This window comes from Phocoena sinus, chromosome 1 (assembly GCF_008692025.1).
Source record: "Phocoena sinus isolate mPhoSin1 chromosome 1, mPhoSin1.pri, whole genome shotgun sequence".
Lineage (NCBI taxonomy): Eukaryota > Metazoa > Chordata > Mammalia > Artiodactyla > Phocoenidae > Phocoena > Phocoena sinus.
The window spans coordinates 114,309,778-114,328,429 of NC_045763.1; the positions used below are offsets into that span (position 1 = coordinate 114,309,778).

An 18,652-nucleotide genomic window follows, 5' to 3' on the forward strand; every position below is an offset into this window, starting at 1 on the left:
GACTTGCAAACATTTTCTCCCATTCTGTGGATTGTCTTTTCACTTTTTTTTTTTTAATTTTATTTTTTGGCCGCACAGCATGTGGGATCTTAGTTCCCTGACCAGAGATCGAACCCTCACCCCCTGTATTGGCAGCATGGAGTCTTAACCACTGGACCTCCAGGGAAGTCCCCCTGTTCACTTTCTTGATGGTGTCCTTTGAAGCATAAACATTTTTAAATTTTGATGAAGCATTATAGGCTAATACAAGATATTGAATATAGTCCCCTGTGCTATACAGTAAATCCTTGTTGTTTATGCATTTTCTTTATTTTTAAACTTGGGAAGTATTGACAAGTTCACAAGATTCTTCCCACCCAGGAATATGGTATGATTCTCCATTTTTTGGAGTCTTCTGTTATGCCCTTCAGTAAGTCTTACAGTGTTTTTCTTCTGGATTTTGGTTCCTTTCTTTTTGAATATATTCATAGGTATTTAAAATTTTTGACTGCTATTTTGAAAGATGTTTGAATTGTCTTTTTAAACAATTTATTGTTGATATAAAAGAAATTATTGATTTTTATATTATCCAGCTACCTTGCTAAACTCCGAATAGTTCTAATAATTTTATAGCCAAATCTCTTGGATTGATAAGATAGTATAATGGACAAGAGCACATGCCGCCTATGTTTATTTCCCAAAATTGCCATTGAATTAGCTGTGACCTACTTCACTTCTGAGCCTCAGCTTCCTTACCTTTATTTTATTTATTTACTTTTAAATTTTTATTTATTTTTGGCTGCGTTGGGTCTTTGTTGCTGCCTGCGGGCTTTGTCTAGTTGTGGTGAGCAGGGGATACTCTTCATTGTGCTGCGTGCGCTTCTCACTGCGGTGGTTCTCTTGTTGCAGAGCATGGGCTCTAGGCATGCAGGCTTCAGTAGCTGTGGCACACGGGCTTAGTTGCTCTGCTGCATGTGATATCTTCCTGGACCAGGGATCAAATCCATGTCCCCTGCATTGGCAGGTGGATTCTTAACCACTGTGCTACGAGGGAAGTCCCTTCCTTACCTTTAAAAGGGAGCTAATGAGGGAATTCCTTGGCGGTCCAGTGGTTAGGACTCCTCACTTTCTCTGCTGAGGACCCCGGTCAATCCCTGGTTGGGGAACTAAGATCCTGCAAGCCGCGTGGTGCAGCCAAAAAAGAAAATAAATAAAATAAAAGGGAGATATAATAATAATAGTGCTTATCTCACAGAGTTGTTGTGAGGGCTATGTGAGTTAATAATAAAAGTAGTTAGAATACTAAAAGTATGTGTTTCCAATTATTTTCTAGGTATAAGATACAATTTATAAAGAATGTATCAATAAAGTTAATCTTTACTTAATTTCTAATGTTTGTACCACTTATTTTGAGGGTTTCTCTTTTTTATTATTATGAAAGTAAATAGTGAAAACTGGTGGTGATTGAATGTTCTTGTTTCTGACATTAATTTCACTTCCTTTTCACTGCAGATTGTCTTTATTTTTATTAAAAGGCATACTGTTGATTACTTTAACAAATACTGTTTAGGTCCCCTAATTATTTCCTCTAGTCCTGTTGTCCTCCCCATCACCTGTACCAGAGGCAGCAGTATCATGAATTTGTTGTTTGTTCTCCCTGTCCATGTTTCTATATTGTTACAACATTGTACAGATACATAAACAATATGCAGTATAGTGTTGTTTGTGTATGTTTTTTTAATTGAGGTGAAATTCACATAACATACAATTAACCATTTTAAAGTGTACAACTGAGTGGCATTTAGTGCATTCACAATGTTGCACAACCACCACCTCCGTCTAGTTTCAAAACTTTTTTCATCACCCCAGAAGAATACCCCATACTCAGTAAGCAATCACTTCTCATTCTTCCCTGTCTCCCATCCTCTGGTAACCATCAGTTGGCTTTCTATCTCTATGTATTTACCTAGTTTGGATATTTCATGTAATCATACAGTATAGGTGTTTTGTGTCTGTCTTCTATCACTTTGCATGTTTTCAAGGTTCATCCTAATTGTAGCGTGTATCAGTACTTCATTCCTCTTTGTGGCTGAATAATATTCTATCAGATGTATATACCACAATTTGCTTATTCATCTGTTGATGAGCACTTGGGGTTTCCACCTCTTGGCTATTGTGAATGGTGCTACTGTGAACATTCATTAACAAATATTTAAGTATCTGTTTTTAACTCTTTAGATTTTATATCTAGGAGTAGAGTTGCTGGGTCATATAGTAATTCTAGATTTAACTTTTGTGGAGTCACCAAAACAAAGGGCTACAACATTTTACATTCCTACCAGAAATGTATAAGCATTCCTATTCCTCCACATCCTCTCCAACACTTATTATTTTCTGTTTTTGTTGGTTTGTTTTTATATATATCACCATCCCAATGAATGCAAAGTGGTATCTCATTGCGGTTTTCATTTGCATTTCCTTAAGGACAAATGATCTTTTCATATACTTGCTGTCCTTTTGTATATCTTCTTTGAAGAAATGCACTTTCCCTTTTGAATATAATGTTTCCTTCTGATAAGTATTATTTGTAAATGTTTGGGAAATTTTCTTCTATTTAATTTTATTAAGTACTTTCATCAATAATGAGTGTTAAGGACTTACCTGGTGGCACAGTGGATAAAGAATCTGCCTGCTAATGCAGGGGACACGGCTTCGATCCCTGGTCCAGGAAGATCCCACATGCCACAACTACTGAAGCCCGCATGCCTAGAGCCTGCGCTCCACAACAAGAGAAGCCACCACAACAAGCCCGCACACCACAACGAACAGTAGCCCTAGCTCGCCACAACTAGAGAAAGCCCACGCGCAGCAACAAAGACCCAATGAAAAAAAAGAAGAATGAGTGTTAAGATTTAGCAAATCTGTTTTTGGTAGGTTAGTTTTTTCTTTAATGCATATTGTAAAGCTCTGATGCTAGGTTTCCTAAGATTGAACTCTCCCTCCATTTTGGAATAAACCCTTCTTGACCTGCTGAATTTCATTTGCTGATGTAGGGGAGGAAGAGTAATTTCTTCCTCCTGCCCTTTTTGGTTCTTGGCTAAGTCTCTGTAACAAAACACAGATTAACAAGAGAAGAGAATACAAATTTATTTAACACAGTATCAGTTTTATGTAACACTGGAGGCTTCATAAGGAGATGAAGATCCAAAGAAACGGTTAAACCTGAGAGTTTTGTTTTGTTTTAATTTAGTTATTTTTGGCTGCGTTGGGTCTTCATTGCTGTGAGTGGGCTTTCTCTAGTTGTGGCGAGCGGGGGCTACTCTTTGTTGCGGTGCACAGGCTTCTCATTGCCGTGGCTTCTCTTGTTGCGGAGCACGGGCTCTAAGCATGCGGGCTTCAGTAGTTGTGGCTTGTGGGTTCTAGAAGGCAGGCTCAGTAGTTGTGGCTCACGGGCTTAGTTGCTCCGTGGCATGTGTGATCTTCCCGGACCAGGGATTGAACCCGTGTGCCCTGCATTGGCAGGAGGATTCTTAACCACTGTGCCACCAGGGAAGTCCAACCTGAGAGTTTTTATACTAGGTTTAATTTAGAGTGGAAAGTCATGGAAAGAATATGAAAGGACAAAAAGGGATGTGAGCTAACAATGGTAGTTTGGGGGAAACTTAGAAAGGCCTGTTTGTTCAGATTCTTGTCAGTGTCCTTCCATTTTGGAAATAAGGATGCTCCTTTCCTCTGGATATAGGGAGGGCCCCTCTCACATGAGGGTCTGATGACCTGCTTCAGGGGAAGTTCAGAAAGCCCTTCCTACACCTGTTGTTTCTCAAAGTCCTTCAGCTGAAAATATTCAGTGCGCCAAGTTGCCAAATTTTGTGGTAGTGTGTCCCGAACCCGTAACAGCTATTCTGTTTATGAGTTTTGCATCTGTGTTCATAGGTGACGTCTTGGTACTTTAAAAAATCAAGTTGTAGATTTATTCCAGCTTTGAAAAACTAGTTGGCAGCCCTTTCATTTTTTTTCCTATGTTCTAAAATACTTTGAATAACTTAGATTTTTTGTTTTTGAACATGGAACTGAACTTGCTTATAAAATCATCTGGATCTGGAAGCTTTTTAATGATAGATATTTGAAAATCTTTTAAATTTCTTACGTAGTTATTCATCTGTTCAGAATTCTTACTTTTCTTGAGTTAATTTTATTTTTTATTATTATTTTAAAATTTATTTATTTTTGGCTGCGTTGGGTCTTTGTTGCTGTGCATGGGCTTTCTCTAGTTGTGGTGAACGGGGGCTACTCTTTGTTGCGGTGCGTGGGCTTCTCATCGCGGTGGCTTCTCTTTGTTGTGGAGCACGGGCTCTAGGCGTGCGGGCTTCAGTAGTTGTGGCTCTCGGGCTCTAGAATGCGGGCTCAGTCGTTGTGGCGCAGGGGCTTAGTTGCTCCGCAGCATGTGGGATCTTCCCGGACCAGGGCTCGAACCCGTGTCCCCGGCACTGGCAGGCGGATTCTTAACCACTGGCCACTAGGGAAGCCCTTGAGTTAGTTTTAGTCATTTAAAAGTCATCCATTTTACTTAGAGTTTAAAATGTTTTGCATGAAATTTGACTAAAGGTCTCTTATTCTTTTAATTTCATTTGTATGGCTGTTTCTTTCTCTTCTCTCTTTTTTCTTTTATCTTTATTTTCCTTAGCCTTGCCAGGGTCTTGTCTATTTGTTCACCTTTTTTTAATTTTTATTTTTATTTATTTATTTTTGGCTGTGTTGGGTCTTTGTTTCTGCGCGCGGGCTTTCTCCAGTTGCAGCGAGCAGGGGCCACTCTTCATCGCGGTGCTCGGGCCTCTCACTGTCGCGGCCTCTCTTGTTGTGGAGCAGAAGCTCCAGACACGCAGTCTCAGTAGTTGTGGCTCACGGGCCCAGTTGCTCCGCGGCACGCGGGATCCTCCCAGGCCAGGGCTCGAACCCATGTCCCCTGCATTGGCAGGCAGATTCTCAACCACTGCACCACCAGGGAAGCCCTGTTCACCTTTCTGAAGAACCCATGATTTAGTTTTAATCATCATGTTCATCAATTCATCAATAGTATATTAAAGTTTTGTTTTTATTAATTACCTTCTCCTTTTGGTATTATTTTGTTTAATGTTTTTCCTAGTTTCTTAAGTCAAATGCTTAGTTCATTTATTTTATTTTATTTATTTACTTATTTGGCTGTGCTGGGTCTTTGATGCTGCATGCCGGCTTTCTCTAGTTGTGGTGAGCAGGGGCTATTCTTAGTTGCAGTGTGCGGACTTATTGCGGTGACTTCTCTTGTTGCAGAGCACAGGATCTAGGCACACGGGCTTCAGTAGTTATGGCACATGGGCTCAGTAGTTGTGGCTCGCGGGCTGTAGAGCACAGGCTCAGTAGTTGCGGCACACGGGTTTAGTCGCTCCGCGGCATGTGGGATCTTCCTGGACCAGGGCTCGAACCCGTGTCTCCTGCATTGGCAGGCAGATTCCTAACCACTGCGCCACCAGGGAAGTCCTAGTTCATTTATTTTCAAGTTCTCCCAGAATTTCCCCAACAAAATTTCTCTAAGGGTACAACCAAGTCTGATTTTGTAAACTCCATTCAATAGCACTTCCTTATATTGCTAATTGAAAAAAGTCTCTCTAAAGTAAGAGAGGTTAGGCTGAGGTCATTTTTTCTTCCTGTTTGGTGCATGGCCAAAAAAAATTGACATATGAATCCCAGTGACTGTGCATTTCCTGGTGCTCATTTAGGTAGTATTAGGCCATCTACCAACTCCAAGGCAGTGACAACTTGGAGTTCAAATAAAATCCATATGGACTTCCCTGGTGGCGCGGTGGTTAAGAATGTGCCTGTCAATGCAGGGGACACGGGTTTGAGCCCTGGTCCGGGAAGATCCCACATGCCGCGGAGCAACTAAGCCCGTGTGCCACAACTACTGAGCCTGCGCTCTAGAGCCCACGTGCCACAACTACTGAGCCTGCGCTCTGGAGCCCACACACCTAGAGCCTGTGCTCCACAATGAGAAAAGCCACCTCAATGAGAAGCCCACGCACCGAAATGAACAGTAGCCCCCACTCGCTGCAACTAGAGAAAGCCCACGTGTAGCAACGAAGACCCAACACAGCCAAAAATAAATAAATAAATAAATGAAATTTAAAAACAAAAACTTATTAAAAAAAAAGCAAATGTGAAAAAAATGTTAACATTTGGGGAATCTGAGTAAAGGGGATACAGAAATTCTTTGTACTATTCTTGTAGCTTTCTCTAAATCTGTAATTATGTCAAAAGAAAAAAATACCAAAAGTAAAAAAAGGAGGAAAAAGAAGGTTATCACAACAGTAAAACAATAGGAACAACAACATGGCACCCTTAGAAGCAAAAAGGAGAGGCAACCCACTAAAGTTCTATAAGAACTGAATTGCCAGAAAAACACTAAGCCTGAACTGTTGGGTCCTGTGTTTGACTCGGATCAACATGGCAAGGCATCTCAACCTCTCCAGAGATTCTTAATCCCAAGTACAAAGGATAATAGCAGAAAAGAAATATTTTAGGAGCTCTGCTCCTTGGGGGGAAATTTTTTATCAGTGACAATCTCAGGGATGATCTAAAGATCAGAGGTGAAAGGAAAACTTCCCAATAAGCAAAAATGATGTAATCAAATGTTTTGACTAAGGAACTCCCTCCACATCTAAGGATGTGAGTCAGCAAACTGGTGCTGGGAATTCACTCATGTCCTCAAACACACTGTCACCCACCCGTGGGTACCCCTACAGTATCAATGGAATGCTTGCCCTACAACGCTGGTGTGCTGAGCTGAGGGATGTAAAATAACTCTGAGGATTTGACCAATATATGGTGCTGATAAGCTGGGGGATACATTGTATTTTCGCCCTTTTAATTAAGAAATTTTTTGTAATTGTGTTTTCCTCGAGTAATGTACATCAGATGTCTGCTGCTTATTTTCTAAAAGGTGTAAGATGGAGCTAGTCTGCAAAGAGAAGCAGGAGACTGGAGCAGGTGTGCTGAGAGAAGCAGAAACACGAACCAAACGAAGAGCAAAAGGAATAAAACTTGCTTCCTGAGGGCTGTACTGTATTGTCTTCCCAGTATCTCACCTGAATCCACTCAGATCTACTGAAAGTCTAAAAATGCATTCTTGGCTCTGCTCGTTCATGCCAATATGCCCACCTGTTGCAGTGAAGATAGGAAAGAGAAGGCAGGGATAGGTAGGCAAGGCGGTGAGGATGTTTGAAGAACTCTGGTATAATAAACATCAACCTGTCCTTCAGTACAGGTTTCAGCAGTAGAAGTAACTCAAGGGGGTTTCTGTTCCTTGCAATAAAAGAGGAACTGTAGAAAACCCAAGAGGAAGAGAATGACTGATGGAGCAGGATCTGGAAAGAGAAGGATTTAAGAACACAGATACAGAGATTGCTCTTGGACAGGAAGAGGAATACTTCTTCCTGGGAATTAAAAAAATTCTCACAAGCTCAAAGAAAAACTGATTTGATTATTCTGTAGCCATCAGAACCTATTTTAAATCTGTTGAATCAATGAACAACTCACCTTAGTGAACACCGTCCAGTGTCAGGCCCTCATTTCTCAAAGTCAGACAATCTTCAATCAACAGCAGTCTCATAAGAGTAATCATCTGCTATGGATGATATCTATCTAGTTATACCTCTGAAAATCCACCAGTTCCTGAACTCCAGCTTCCCCAAATCTTGTAGCTAGAAGATTTACAGTCTGCTCTGCCCATAGAGATAATGTCTGACTAACATGTCTCTCTCTTACTGTAGTAAGCAATAAATTTAGTGAACATTTCTGGTTCCTTCTGCCATAAAAAATACGATTTACTGATCTATCTTGCATTCCCTTCTGCTTGAACCAGGGTGCTTCTCATAACAAATAACAGAAAACCTAACTCAAAATGTCTTGAACAATAATAAATGTATTCTGTCTCATAGCTACAAGTCCATAGATGGTGTACGCTCAGCTTCTCTGCTCTGCCTGCCTCCATGGGAAGGCTTTGTCCTTAGACTGGCTTCCTTCATGCTGACAAGATGATGGCCAACACCAACTGGGGCACATGTTTCTATGTTTAGGTCCAGCAAGAGAAAGGAATCCTCTCTGCCACTTCTAGAATAAAAATCCTTCCCCCGGGGCTTCCCTGGTGGCCCAGTGGTTGAGAGTCCACCTGCCGATGCCGGGGACACGGGTTCGTGCCCCGGTCCGGGAAGATCCCACATGCCGCGGAGCGGCTGGGCCCGTGAGCCATGGCCGCTGAGCCTGTGCGTCCGGAGCCTGTGCTCCGCAACGGGAGAGGCCGCAACAGTGAGAGGCCTGCGTACCGCAAAAAAAAAAAAAAAAAAAAAAAAAAAAAAAAAAAAAAAAAAATCCTTCCCCCACCTCAGTCTGATTGGACCAACCTGTGGACTAATAACACTTACCAGGATAATGTCACGTGTTGATTGGCTTAATCCTTGACTCTTGAACCAATTATTGTCAAGAGGATGGTTATATTGTGATGGGCTTAAACTAATCAGGATCCACTCCTAGAGCTGGAGATGGAGTTAGCTTTCTCCAAGTCATCTGGGCTCTTGAGGAATGGATACTGAAACAGAATTAGGGGTACTGGAACAGAATTAGGTTCTTTAGAAAGGAAGAGGGGGACATGGATGCTATGAAAGCAACCAACATGGTCACAAAGCTACTGGACCTTTCCTTCTATGAGCTTTCCCATAACAACTTTCCACTGAAACCTTCGAAGTCTAGATCTTCAAGACCAGGTCTCTTTCCAGACCATGTAGTCAACTGCACGTTGGATCACTATACCCAAATGTTCACAAATTTTTCAACCTCCTTTTCCTCCTGTATTTTCTAAAGCCAATGCTATACATCTGCTATACATCGATCCAGCCATCCATTCATGTACTCGCCATATACTTAATTCCCCAAGCTTATACACTGGTGGTCATTCTTTTTTGTTTTGTTTGTTTTTTGTTGTTTTTTGCGGTACGCGGGCCTCTCACTGTTGTGGCCTCTCCCGTTGCGGAGCACAGGCTCTGGACGCACAGGCTCAGCGGCCATGGCTCACGGGCCCAGCCGCTCCGCGTCATGTGGGATCTTCCCGGACCGGGGCATGAACTCGCGTCCCCTGCATCGGCAGGCGGACCCTCAACCACTGCGCCACCAGGGAAGCCCGGTGGTCATTCTTAATTCCTCCCTGCTCTTTACATCCCCAGTCACTTGATTCTATTTCCTAAACATAATCCATATTTCTTCCCTCCTCTACTTCCTAACTATCCCAGCCCCTGTTTACAAAAGCCTCCTAATTGATATTTCTTCTCCTACCATTCTCAGCCTCCTTGAATGGTCTTTCACATTGTCAATAGATAGATAATTTAAAAAAATAAATCTGATTCTGTCACTGTTTAGATTAAAAGCTTTTAGTGGCTTCTTATTCTACAGGATAGAATCTAAGCTTCTCTGCCTGGCCTAAGGTCCTCCATAACCTCATTATTGCCTCCCCCACCCATCTTTCCTGGTCTTTTCCTTGGTACACACACTATTGTGCCAACCATGCTGAAACATTTGCATTTCCCCAGATTCTGCATGCAGTTGCATGCCCCCAAGTCTTTGATCATACTGTTCCCCATCACCTGAAATGCCCTTTCCCTGGACAAGCATCTACTGATATTTCAAGGCTTAGTACAAAACTCATCTCTGTGACTATCCCAGGTAAAGCTAAACACCTCTTCCTTTGTAGTACCTTGGAACTCTCTATTAAATCTTTAGTATAGTACCTTTCATGCCGTATTTACAAGTATTGTTTATGCTGCCTTTACTAAGAGTGAGCTCTTTGAGGGCAGGAGCAATGTCTTAATCACCTTGTGTATCCCAGGGCTGCATGGTGCCTGTCACTTACCAGATGCCCAGGAAATGCATTTTGGACGAATGTATGAAAGATCAAGCTGATCAGGGACATGTAAAAAGATTTTCATGCATTGCCAAAGCCTCATTCTGAGGCTGGACACTGTAAGTTGTAGTCAGATACCAATGTTAGTATAGAGTATAGCAGGGTATCCCACCAAGAAATTGACTAGCAGTGCCCATTACTGAAGACTTAAACTCTGTTTGGTTTTAGAACAGTGGCCCTGGAAAGAGCCTCTGCTCATCCATGTGCATGGGGAGGCATCTGTCCCATTCCTTTCTCAGGAAGGTGAATACCTGACATCTGAAATGGAAACCTCCCTTTCCTGTAGGGGGCCTTAGAAGACAGAAGGGCTAGGATGCTCAGAGCCACAGCCTGGGATGCCCAGTGTGGGACACTCTAGAGTGAACCTGGCCCAGAGCAAATGGAGTCAGCAATGAGGCTGTCCTGTTTCAGAGGAGCACACTGCTAGGATTGGAGGCTGGGACAGGCAGGACTTGGCTGCACTGTAGATGGACCTGGAATGTTGAACAGATGGAGGAGGAACAGATGCTTCAGTGAGGCAAACGGGAAGGGACAACCATGGCCTGGCAGCCATCGGGGCTCTTTCCTCCATGCTTGCTGTTGCACATAGCAGTAATCCATTCCTTTTAATTGTTGAGTACCCTTCCATTGTATGAATATACCACAATTTATTCCTCCATTCGCTTGTTGATAGAAAATTAGGTTATCCATTTGAGTTGTTTCCCATTTTAAGCTACTTCAAATAAAGCTGCTGTGAACACTGGTGTACAAGTCTTTATGTGAATGTGTACTTTCATTTCTCTTGTGTAAATGCCTAGGAGTAGAAAGACTAGGACATATGGAGTTATGTTTAACTTTTTAAGAAAATGTCAAATTGTTTTACAAAGTGATCATATAATTTTATATTCCCATCAGCAATGTATGAAAGTTTTGGTACCCTACTTCCTCACCAGCTCTTGGTATGGTCAGGTTTTTTTTTTTTAGACATTCTAATAGGAATGTAGTATTATCTCACTGTGGTTGTACTTTGCATTTCCCTAGAGGCTAATGATGTTGAGCATCTTCTCATGTGTTTATTTGCTATCCGTATGTCTTCTTTGATGAACTATCTGTTCAAATCTTTTACCCCTTTTAAAAAATAAGGTTGTTTTCTTATTATTGAATTGTGAGAATTCCTTAGATATTCTAGATGCAGGGTTTTTTTTTTGTTGTTGTTTGTTTTGTCTACACCAAGCAGCATGTGGGATCTTCCCCGAGGAGGATCGAACCCATGCCTCCTGCATTGGAAGCACAGAGTGTTAACCACCGGACCGCCAGGGAAGTCCAGATACAAGTTCTTTATAAGATGGAAAAGATATGAAAAAGAATACATACATATGTGTATATATGCGTATATACCCTGTGTGTGTGTGTGTGTGTGTGTGTGTGTGTGTGTGTGTATATATATATATATGGTTGGCCAAAAAGTTCAGGGTTTTCCATTAAGATGTTATATATATCTGAATCACTTTGCTGTACACCAGAAACTAACACAACATTGTAAACCAACTATACTTCAATAAAAAATAAGCTAAAAAAAAAGAAGTTCTTAATTTCAATGAAGCCCAATTATCAATTTCTTGCTGTTACAGACTGTGCTTTTGATGTTGTATCTAAGAAATTTTTGACTAACCTAAGGTCATAAAAAATTTCTCCTTTGTTTTCCTTTATAAGTTTTGGAGTTTTAGGTTTTACATTTAGATCTATGATCCATTTTGAGTTAATTTTTGTGCATGGTGCGAGGTAGGGACTGATGTTCTCTCATGCACGCTGTTTTTTTTTTAATGTGGGTGTTCAGTTGTTACAGAATCATTTGTTGAAGACTATGTGTTCTTTAGTAAATTGCCTTTGCACCTTTGTGGAAAATCAGTTGACTGTAAATATGTGGGCCTATTTCAAGACTCTCAATTCCACTGATTTATATGTCTATCCTTTTGCTATTATCACACTGTCTTGACTGCCGTAGCTTTACAGGCTTGGAATTGGATACATGAGTACTCCAACTTTATAATCTTTTTACTAAATTGTTCTGGCTACTTTACAAAATCTTTTGGCTATTTGCACTTCCACATGGATTTTAGAATCAGCTTGTCAATTTCTTTTAAAAAGGCTGCTAGAATTTTGACTAGGATTGCATTGAATCTACAGACCCATCATGAGGGCAACTGACGTCTTATTATTGAGTCTTCAAACTCATGAACACAGTATACCTCTGCATTTATTAAGATCCTCTAAATTTCTCTCAGCAGTGATTTGTAGTTTCCAGTGTACAAGTATTGGTACATCTCTTGTCAGATTTATCTCGAAGATTTTTTATTTTTGATGCTCTGGCAGCTTCATCTTCTTTTTTTTTTTTTTTCTTTTGCGGTACGCGGGCCTCTCACTGTTGTCACCTCTCCCGTTGCGGAGCACAGGCTCCGGATGCACAGGCTCAGCGGCCATGGCTCACAGGCCCAGCCGCTCCGCGGCATGTGGGATCTTCCCAGACCGGGACACGAACCCATGTCCCCTGCGTCGGCAGGCGGGCTCTCAACCACTGCGCCACCAGGGAAGCCCTGGCAGCTTCATCTTAATGTGGAAAATGGAAGAGATGGATCACTCTCACTGCCTTTGCAATTTTTCTGTAAATATAAAGCTCTTCCAAAATATAAAGTTGAGAGAGACAGAGATTGATTCAGAAGTTGCCCTTTAGCGCTGAAGCTGCCCATGTCCCTTACTAAGACTGGAGGATTTTCTCCAGTAGCCCTTGACAGACACATGAAGTAGTAGAGGTGGTGGCTGATTGGGTTGACGTGAGGTTAGAGGCCTGGATTAGGCGCAGGTCCCCTCCTCCTGCCACTTGTAGTCCTCCAAGCAGCTAGTCTCAGTCTCCACTGTCATAAATACAAATGCCAAGACCCCTTCTCTTTATGCTCTGTGGAGGGATAACTCAGTCTCTTCTGCCACCTCCCCCAATTCCTCTTTGCCTAGGCTTTGGAGTGCAGGACAGGGATGTGGGGATGAAAAGACATGTGGACGAGGGAAGGGAGGATATTCAGGTGACTGGGGAAGGCCCAGATGTTGGAAGTCCCTTTTATGAAAGGGAGACACTGTAATCTACCACTACAGGTCCTTGGATTCTGAGATAGAAAATGGGGCTGGAAAAGTACCGCTCTAGAGGGTAATATGAACGTGAGAGATGGCAAAAGCGTTTCTGTTGGGTCCAGTCCCTCCTCTTCCTCCAGCAGTTGTGGGGGAAGAGCATCGAAAGCAGAGTTGTCGCTATCCTTCTGTCCATATCCTGCCGCTCTTTCCTTTGGCGTTCCCCAAGGGCAGGGTCTGTCACTTCTGGCACTCCGGAAGGGGAACAGGTTAGAGGTGGAAAGAAATGCCCAGAGGGTTTTGTGATGTACTGGAAAGAGCTAGATTCTAGGAGTCAGAAGACTTTTATCTCAAATCCTCACTCTGCCACTACTTCCCCTGTGGCCTTGGACGAGTCCCTTTCGCGCCCTACAAAATGAGAAACTGAACTAGATGATCTGAAAAGCCCACCCATCTCAAAAAGCTTATTATATTTTATGAGGATAGGGACCGTATTATGTTTTCATCTCCCCAGCATCTAGCACAGTGCCTGGCACATAGTAAGTGTTCAAGAAATGCTGTGATTATTGAATGAATGGATGAATCAAGGAACAAACTAACAAAATACTAAAATGAAGGGGTCCAAAGTGAAGTTCTTAAACTTGGTCAGTTGGCGGCACCACCTCTCTACATAACCACAAAGGAGTGTTGATAGTCTCAGACCAAGGGAAAGGATTTAGATTAGAAAAGAATAAAGGTGAAAAAAAAAAAAAAAAAAAAGATCAGAGGACCGGATATTTCAAATGGAAAGCAGAACCCTGAAATTCTGACCCAGCTTCTGTTTTCCAAGCCAAGAGACAATAGGTCCAGTGCATTAAAAGACATCGTGGCTGCCAGATGGACAAGGTGATGCAGGATGGGTGGAAGAGTAAACATGGCCCTGAGAGAGGGAGTGATTGGCACAAGTCACACAGGAGCAGTCCCTGAGGCCAGGAGGTAGCCCCTGGGGCTCACCTGAACTTGGGCTGGGCACTCCCCTTCGGCCACCCCCTTCACACCCATCCCTTGCTGAAGGACCCAAACATCCTGGCACCCAGTCTGAATCTCTTTCACCCCTGGGTCTCTCCTATAAGGTTCATCAAACCCATTGTTGATTATCCTGAAAGGGCCCCTCTCCTCCCCTAGCACTCAAGGGAACTGAACGTCAAACATCTTAGTTAGCTAGCAGAGGACAGGAAGGTGCTGAATATTTTGAAAAAGCCTCATTCTTTTATCTACACCCTGCCCCTCGCCCCACGTCTTCTATTTTCCCCCATCGCTGCAAATTCTGCAAAGGATAGGGATACGGGCACAAAAGGGGAGGACCCAATGATGCACTTTTTCCATTTAGGGCTGAGATCATGGGGAGGCAGGATGAGGTGTGGTGAGGGTATATCTCAGAAACCACACCTCTGAAAGGGGGTTTGGGGGTTGCAGGAGAGAGTAGGGGTACCACTGACCTCTGTCTCCACAGATTAGAGAAGGAAAGGGTGAAATGGCAGTGGGAGTGGTAGAGGTTACAGGACTTCTTAGCAAGAAGAGAACTGAGGGCATGCCCCAGGCCTGCTCAGGTCCTCGTAGGCTGTGTTCCCCAGTAGGGAGGGAACAGGAAGCTGTGACTTCCTCTCCCCTTTTCCTCCCTGCCCTTAGCCTCAAAGTCAATTGAGGCTGCAATGAATTCCAACCTGTGTTTTAGTTGGCACTGCTCCCTGGGCATGGTGATAATAGCTGCTCGGTACCTTGCTCCCTTGTGCCACAAACACCCCCAACTTTTCCTTTGAAATAATAATCACTCGGGCTTCCCTGGTGGCACAGTGGTTGAGAGTCCGCCTGCCGATGCAGGGGACATGGGTTCGTGCTCTGGTCCGGGAAGATCCCACGTGCCGCGGAGCGGCTGGGCCCGTGAGCCATGGCCGCTGAGCCTGCGCGTCCAGAGCCTGTGCTCCGCAACGGGAGAAGCCACAGTAGTGAGAGGCCCGTGTACTGCAAATAATAATAATAATAATAATAATCACTCATGCAAATAGCAATGTATAAAGTGCTTTTTCATGTGTTATCTCATTTTACCACACCAATCCCGTAAAGCAGAGACTTTTACCTGAAAAATTTAAGCTAGGAAACTGAGGCTCAGGGGAGTAAAGTAATTCACCCATAGTCACACAGCGAGTGAGGAGCAGATCTGGGACTCCAGAACTTCTGCTCTTTCTCTCTCAAATACCTATTCTGATTCCCTGCCTCCATGCTCCCTCCCAGGCCCCTTCCCCTTGGCTCCAAGGGAGCATTTTCTGCAGAGAAGGGGGCCCCTGAACACTGTTAGGATTAGAGGGGGCTCCAGTTTGGCTCCTGTCGTCCCTGAGATGGGGTATCTGTGGCCCTCTCCCTGGAGTGGAGGCTTGGGGCTGCCCTGCATAGTGGGATCATTCTCCCTCCCCCCATCCTCTTCTGCATAGAGCTCTACACAAACACAAACACATTTATCCCAACGTTCAGGTTCTCTCTCACCCTGCCCCACCCACCACCGAGACCAACAGAGAAGAGGCAGGTTGTCCCTCCACCACCCGCCCCCTGAGGTGTGGGCGTGGGCTGGGCCTCCAGGCAGCCAGAGGCCCCGAGAGAAGCAGAGAAGCGCTCAGATCTACGCCGTCCTGCTGAGCTCCTTAGGTGGTCCCTGCCAGTCTGGCAGGCACCCCTGGCCCCTCTGCCCAGCACCACCGATGTCCTGCGATGCCCACGCCCAACACCTCTGTGCCCCCGCCTGCTTTCTGGGTCAACACCTCTGGAGGCAGTGTGCTGAGTGCTGATGAAGCTATGATGCCTGTTGGATTCCTAGCCCCGAGGGTTGCCCTGGCCTATGGGCTCGTGGGGGACATCGGCTTGCTGGGAAATTTGGCCGGACTCTGGGTTCTGGGTAACTGCGCTCGGCGAGCCCCCTGCCCATCTTCTGACACTTTTGTCTTTAAACTAGCTTTGGCAGACCTGGGGCTGGCACTCACTCTCCACTTCTAGGCAGCCGAGTCGGCACTGGACTTCCACTGGCCCTTCGGAGGTGCCCTCTGCAAAATGGTCCTGACAGCCACCGTCCTCAACATCTACACCAGCATCTTCTTCATCACGGTGCTGAGTGTTGGCCCGATGCTGGGTGGTGGTCATGGCTGCAGGACCCGGCACCCACCTCTCGCTCTTCTGGGCCCATGTGGCCACCCTGGCTGTGTGGGTGGCAGCTGCCCTGGTGACGGTGCCCACGGCTGTCTTTGGGGCCAAGGGCGAGGTGACTGGCATGCGTCTGTGCCTGCTGTGCTTCCCCAGCAGGTATCAGCTAGGGGCCTACCAGCTGCAGAGGGTGGTCCTGGCCTTTATGGTTCCACTGGGCATCATCACCACCAGCTACCTGCTGTTGCTGGCCTTCCTGCGGCGGCGGCAACGGCAGGACAGCAGAGTCGCAGCCCGCTCTGTCCACATCCTTCTGGCCTCCTTCCTCTGCTGGTTCCCCAACCACGTGGTCCCTCTTTGGGGTGTCCTGGTGAAGTCTGACCTGGTGCCCTGGGACAGCACTTTCTACACCATCCATACCTATGTCTTCCGCATCACCACCTGCCTGGCACACAGCAACAGCTGCCTCAACCCCATGCTGTACTGCTTCCTAAGGCGGGAGCCCCTGTAGGCACTGGCAGACACCTTCAGGGATCTGTGAGCAAGGCTGTGGCCCCAGGGGCGGGGCTGGGTAGAACAGGTGGCCCTAAAGGAGGTGGGCAGGCGGTGGATGGAGAGCACCCCTTGGGAGGGTGGCCCTTCTACCAGGCTTACCAACCTGGACAAAGGGACACCTGGGTGAAGGGGGCAAGGTAAACCCCCTCTTCTTTGCGGGGATCCACGCATCCTAGGGAGAGAGAGGTTGGCCTCTCTGCCACGATGCAAGGCCCTCAGGGAAAGTCTTATCTTTGATCCCCAGCTCTGGCTATGGGGGAACAGGGAGGCTGGGACCCAGGTCAGGGCTGGGTACGACCAAGTGGAAGTCTCCACATGGAGATGGGAATGATGAGTATCTGAGAATAAACCTCTGGAGAATACACAAAGTGTCTGTACCTTTCATCTCAGTTCCACCTCCAGGTCAAGGTGGCCAAAAGGATTCTTTGCCCCATTTCTGCCTTCTGTGAGAATTCCCAGAAAAATTTCCCTAAGGGTTCTAGACTAATTGGGTCATAGGTCAATGCCTATCTCCCTCTATCCCCTCCACCCTCCCTCCCTCACCTCAAATGGGGTGTACCCTTGTCCTTCTCTGGTGCGGGGGCCAAATATGCCCTTCTCCTCTGGCCACCTCTACCTTCTTACCATCTCATTAGTGTCTACAGAAACTTGGTGCCCACAGACACCTCAGCAACAAAAGCTGTAGTTCTCCCTGCTGTGTGTGGGGTCTTGCTGGATCCCTAGCTCCAGCCAAGCCCGGAGTGCAAACCCGTTTCTGGCTGGGAGTACCCGTGTGTCTCTCCTTAAATCAGGATTTGGAGGGAGAAGTGAGGATAAGGACAAGCCAAGGATGTGTGTGGGGCACAGGGAGGCAAGAGATGCGGAAGGGGGCTGGGCGAAGAGGAGGCTGAATGTGCAGCTAGAGGAGTGCGAACCACGGAATATGGTGCTACTCTTCCTCCTCCCCCAAGGGCTTAGCTCAGAGCATCGACTCAGGTGTCAGAACACCTGGATTCACATCCTAGGTCTGACACTAACCAGCTGAGGGACCTCGGTAAGTTACTTTACTTCTCTGTACCTGTTTTCTCAATTTAAAATGGGCTGTTGGGCTTCCCTGGTGGCACAGTGGTTGAGAGTCTGCCTGCCGATGCTGGGGACACGGGTTCGTGCCCCGGTCTGGGAGGATCCCACATGCCGCGGAGCGGCTGAGCCTGCGCGTCCGGAGCCTGTGCTCCGCAACAGTGAGAGGCCCGCGTACCGCGGAAAAAAAAAAAAAAAAAAAAAAAAAAAAAAATAAAATGGGCTGTTAAGGACTTAACAGTGCCTGAAATAGAGTTTTAGGTATTATTCTTACACCCCATGTAAAATGGAGACAGAAGAAAAAAGGAAGAAATAAAGGGGCAACTGGGAGACAGGGACAAGGAGCCATAAAGGTCTTGTCTGGAATTTTTACATGCTCTGGAGTGGAAGTTTTACATAAGGAAACGAATGAGGGGTTGGCCCCTCAGGCCCCTCTTGAAGCTGGGCACTCCAGGGCAGCGGGGTTCCCCTTTGCTTTCTGTATCCATAGATACCCAGCAATGATAAATGCTAGCCATCAGAAGGGACTTTCCAGGGGGGGAGCCCCTGGGAAGGAGGGAGGTGGCAGAGGGAAAATGGGGTGGAGCTCCCACTGCCATTGCCCCACCCCAAGGTCTGACATGTCTTGAACCCAGCTGGGCACAGTGCCTCCTGAGTGGGTGGAGCCCCCTCTGGAGGGGGCACCGCCTGCACCAGCTCCATCCAGTTGCTGAACAGGAGAGGCTCTAAAGAGCCGCCTAATTCACACCATATTAAGCAATGCTAAAGAGATTTAATTAGCCTCTTGATGTTTAATTTCCTTTCTTTGAT

At 45.4% G+C, this 18,652-nt stretch overlaps 1 protein-coding gene across 1 annotated transcript; it reads left to right on the plus strand.

The window, feature by feature from the left end:
* Positions 1-15,015: 15,015 nt before the first annotated feature.
* RXFP4 (relaxin family peptide/INSL5 receptor 4) lies at positions 15,016-17,885 on the plus strand. The gene is given in 2 exon segments (XM_032614537.1): positions 15,016-16,204; positions 16,206-17,885. Coding segments are annotated over 2 exon segments (1,107 nt in total). The 5' UTR covers positions 15,016-15,802; the 3' UTR covers positions 16,911-17,885.
* Positions 17,886-18,652: the final 767 nt, after the last annotated feature.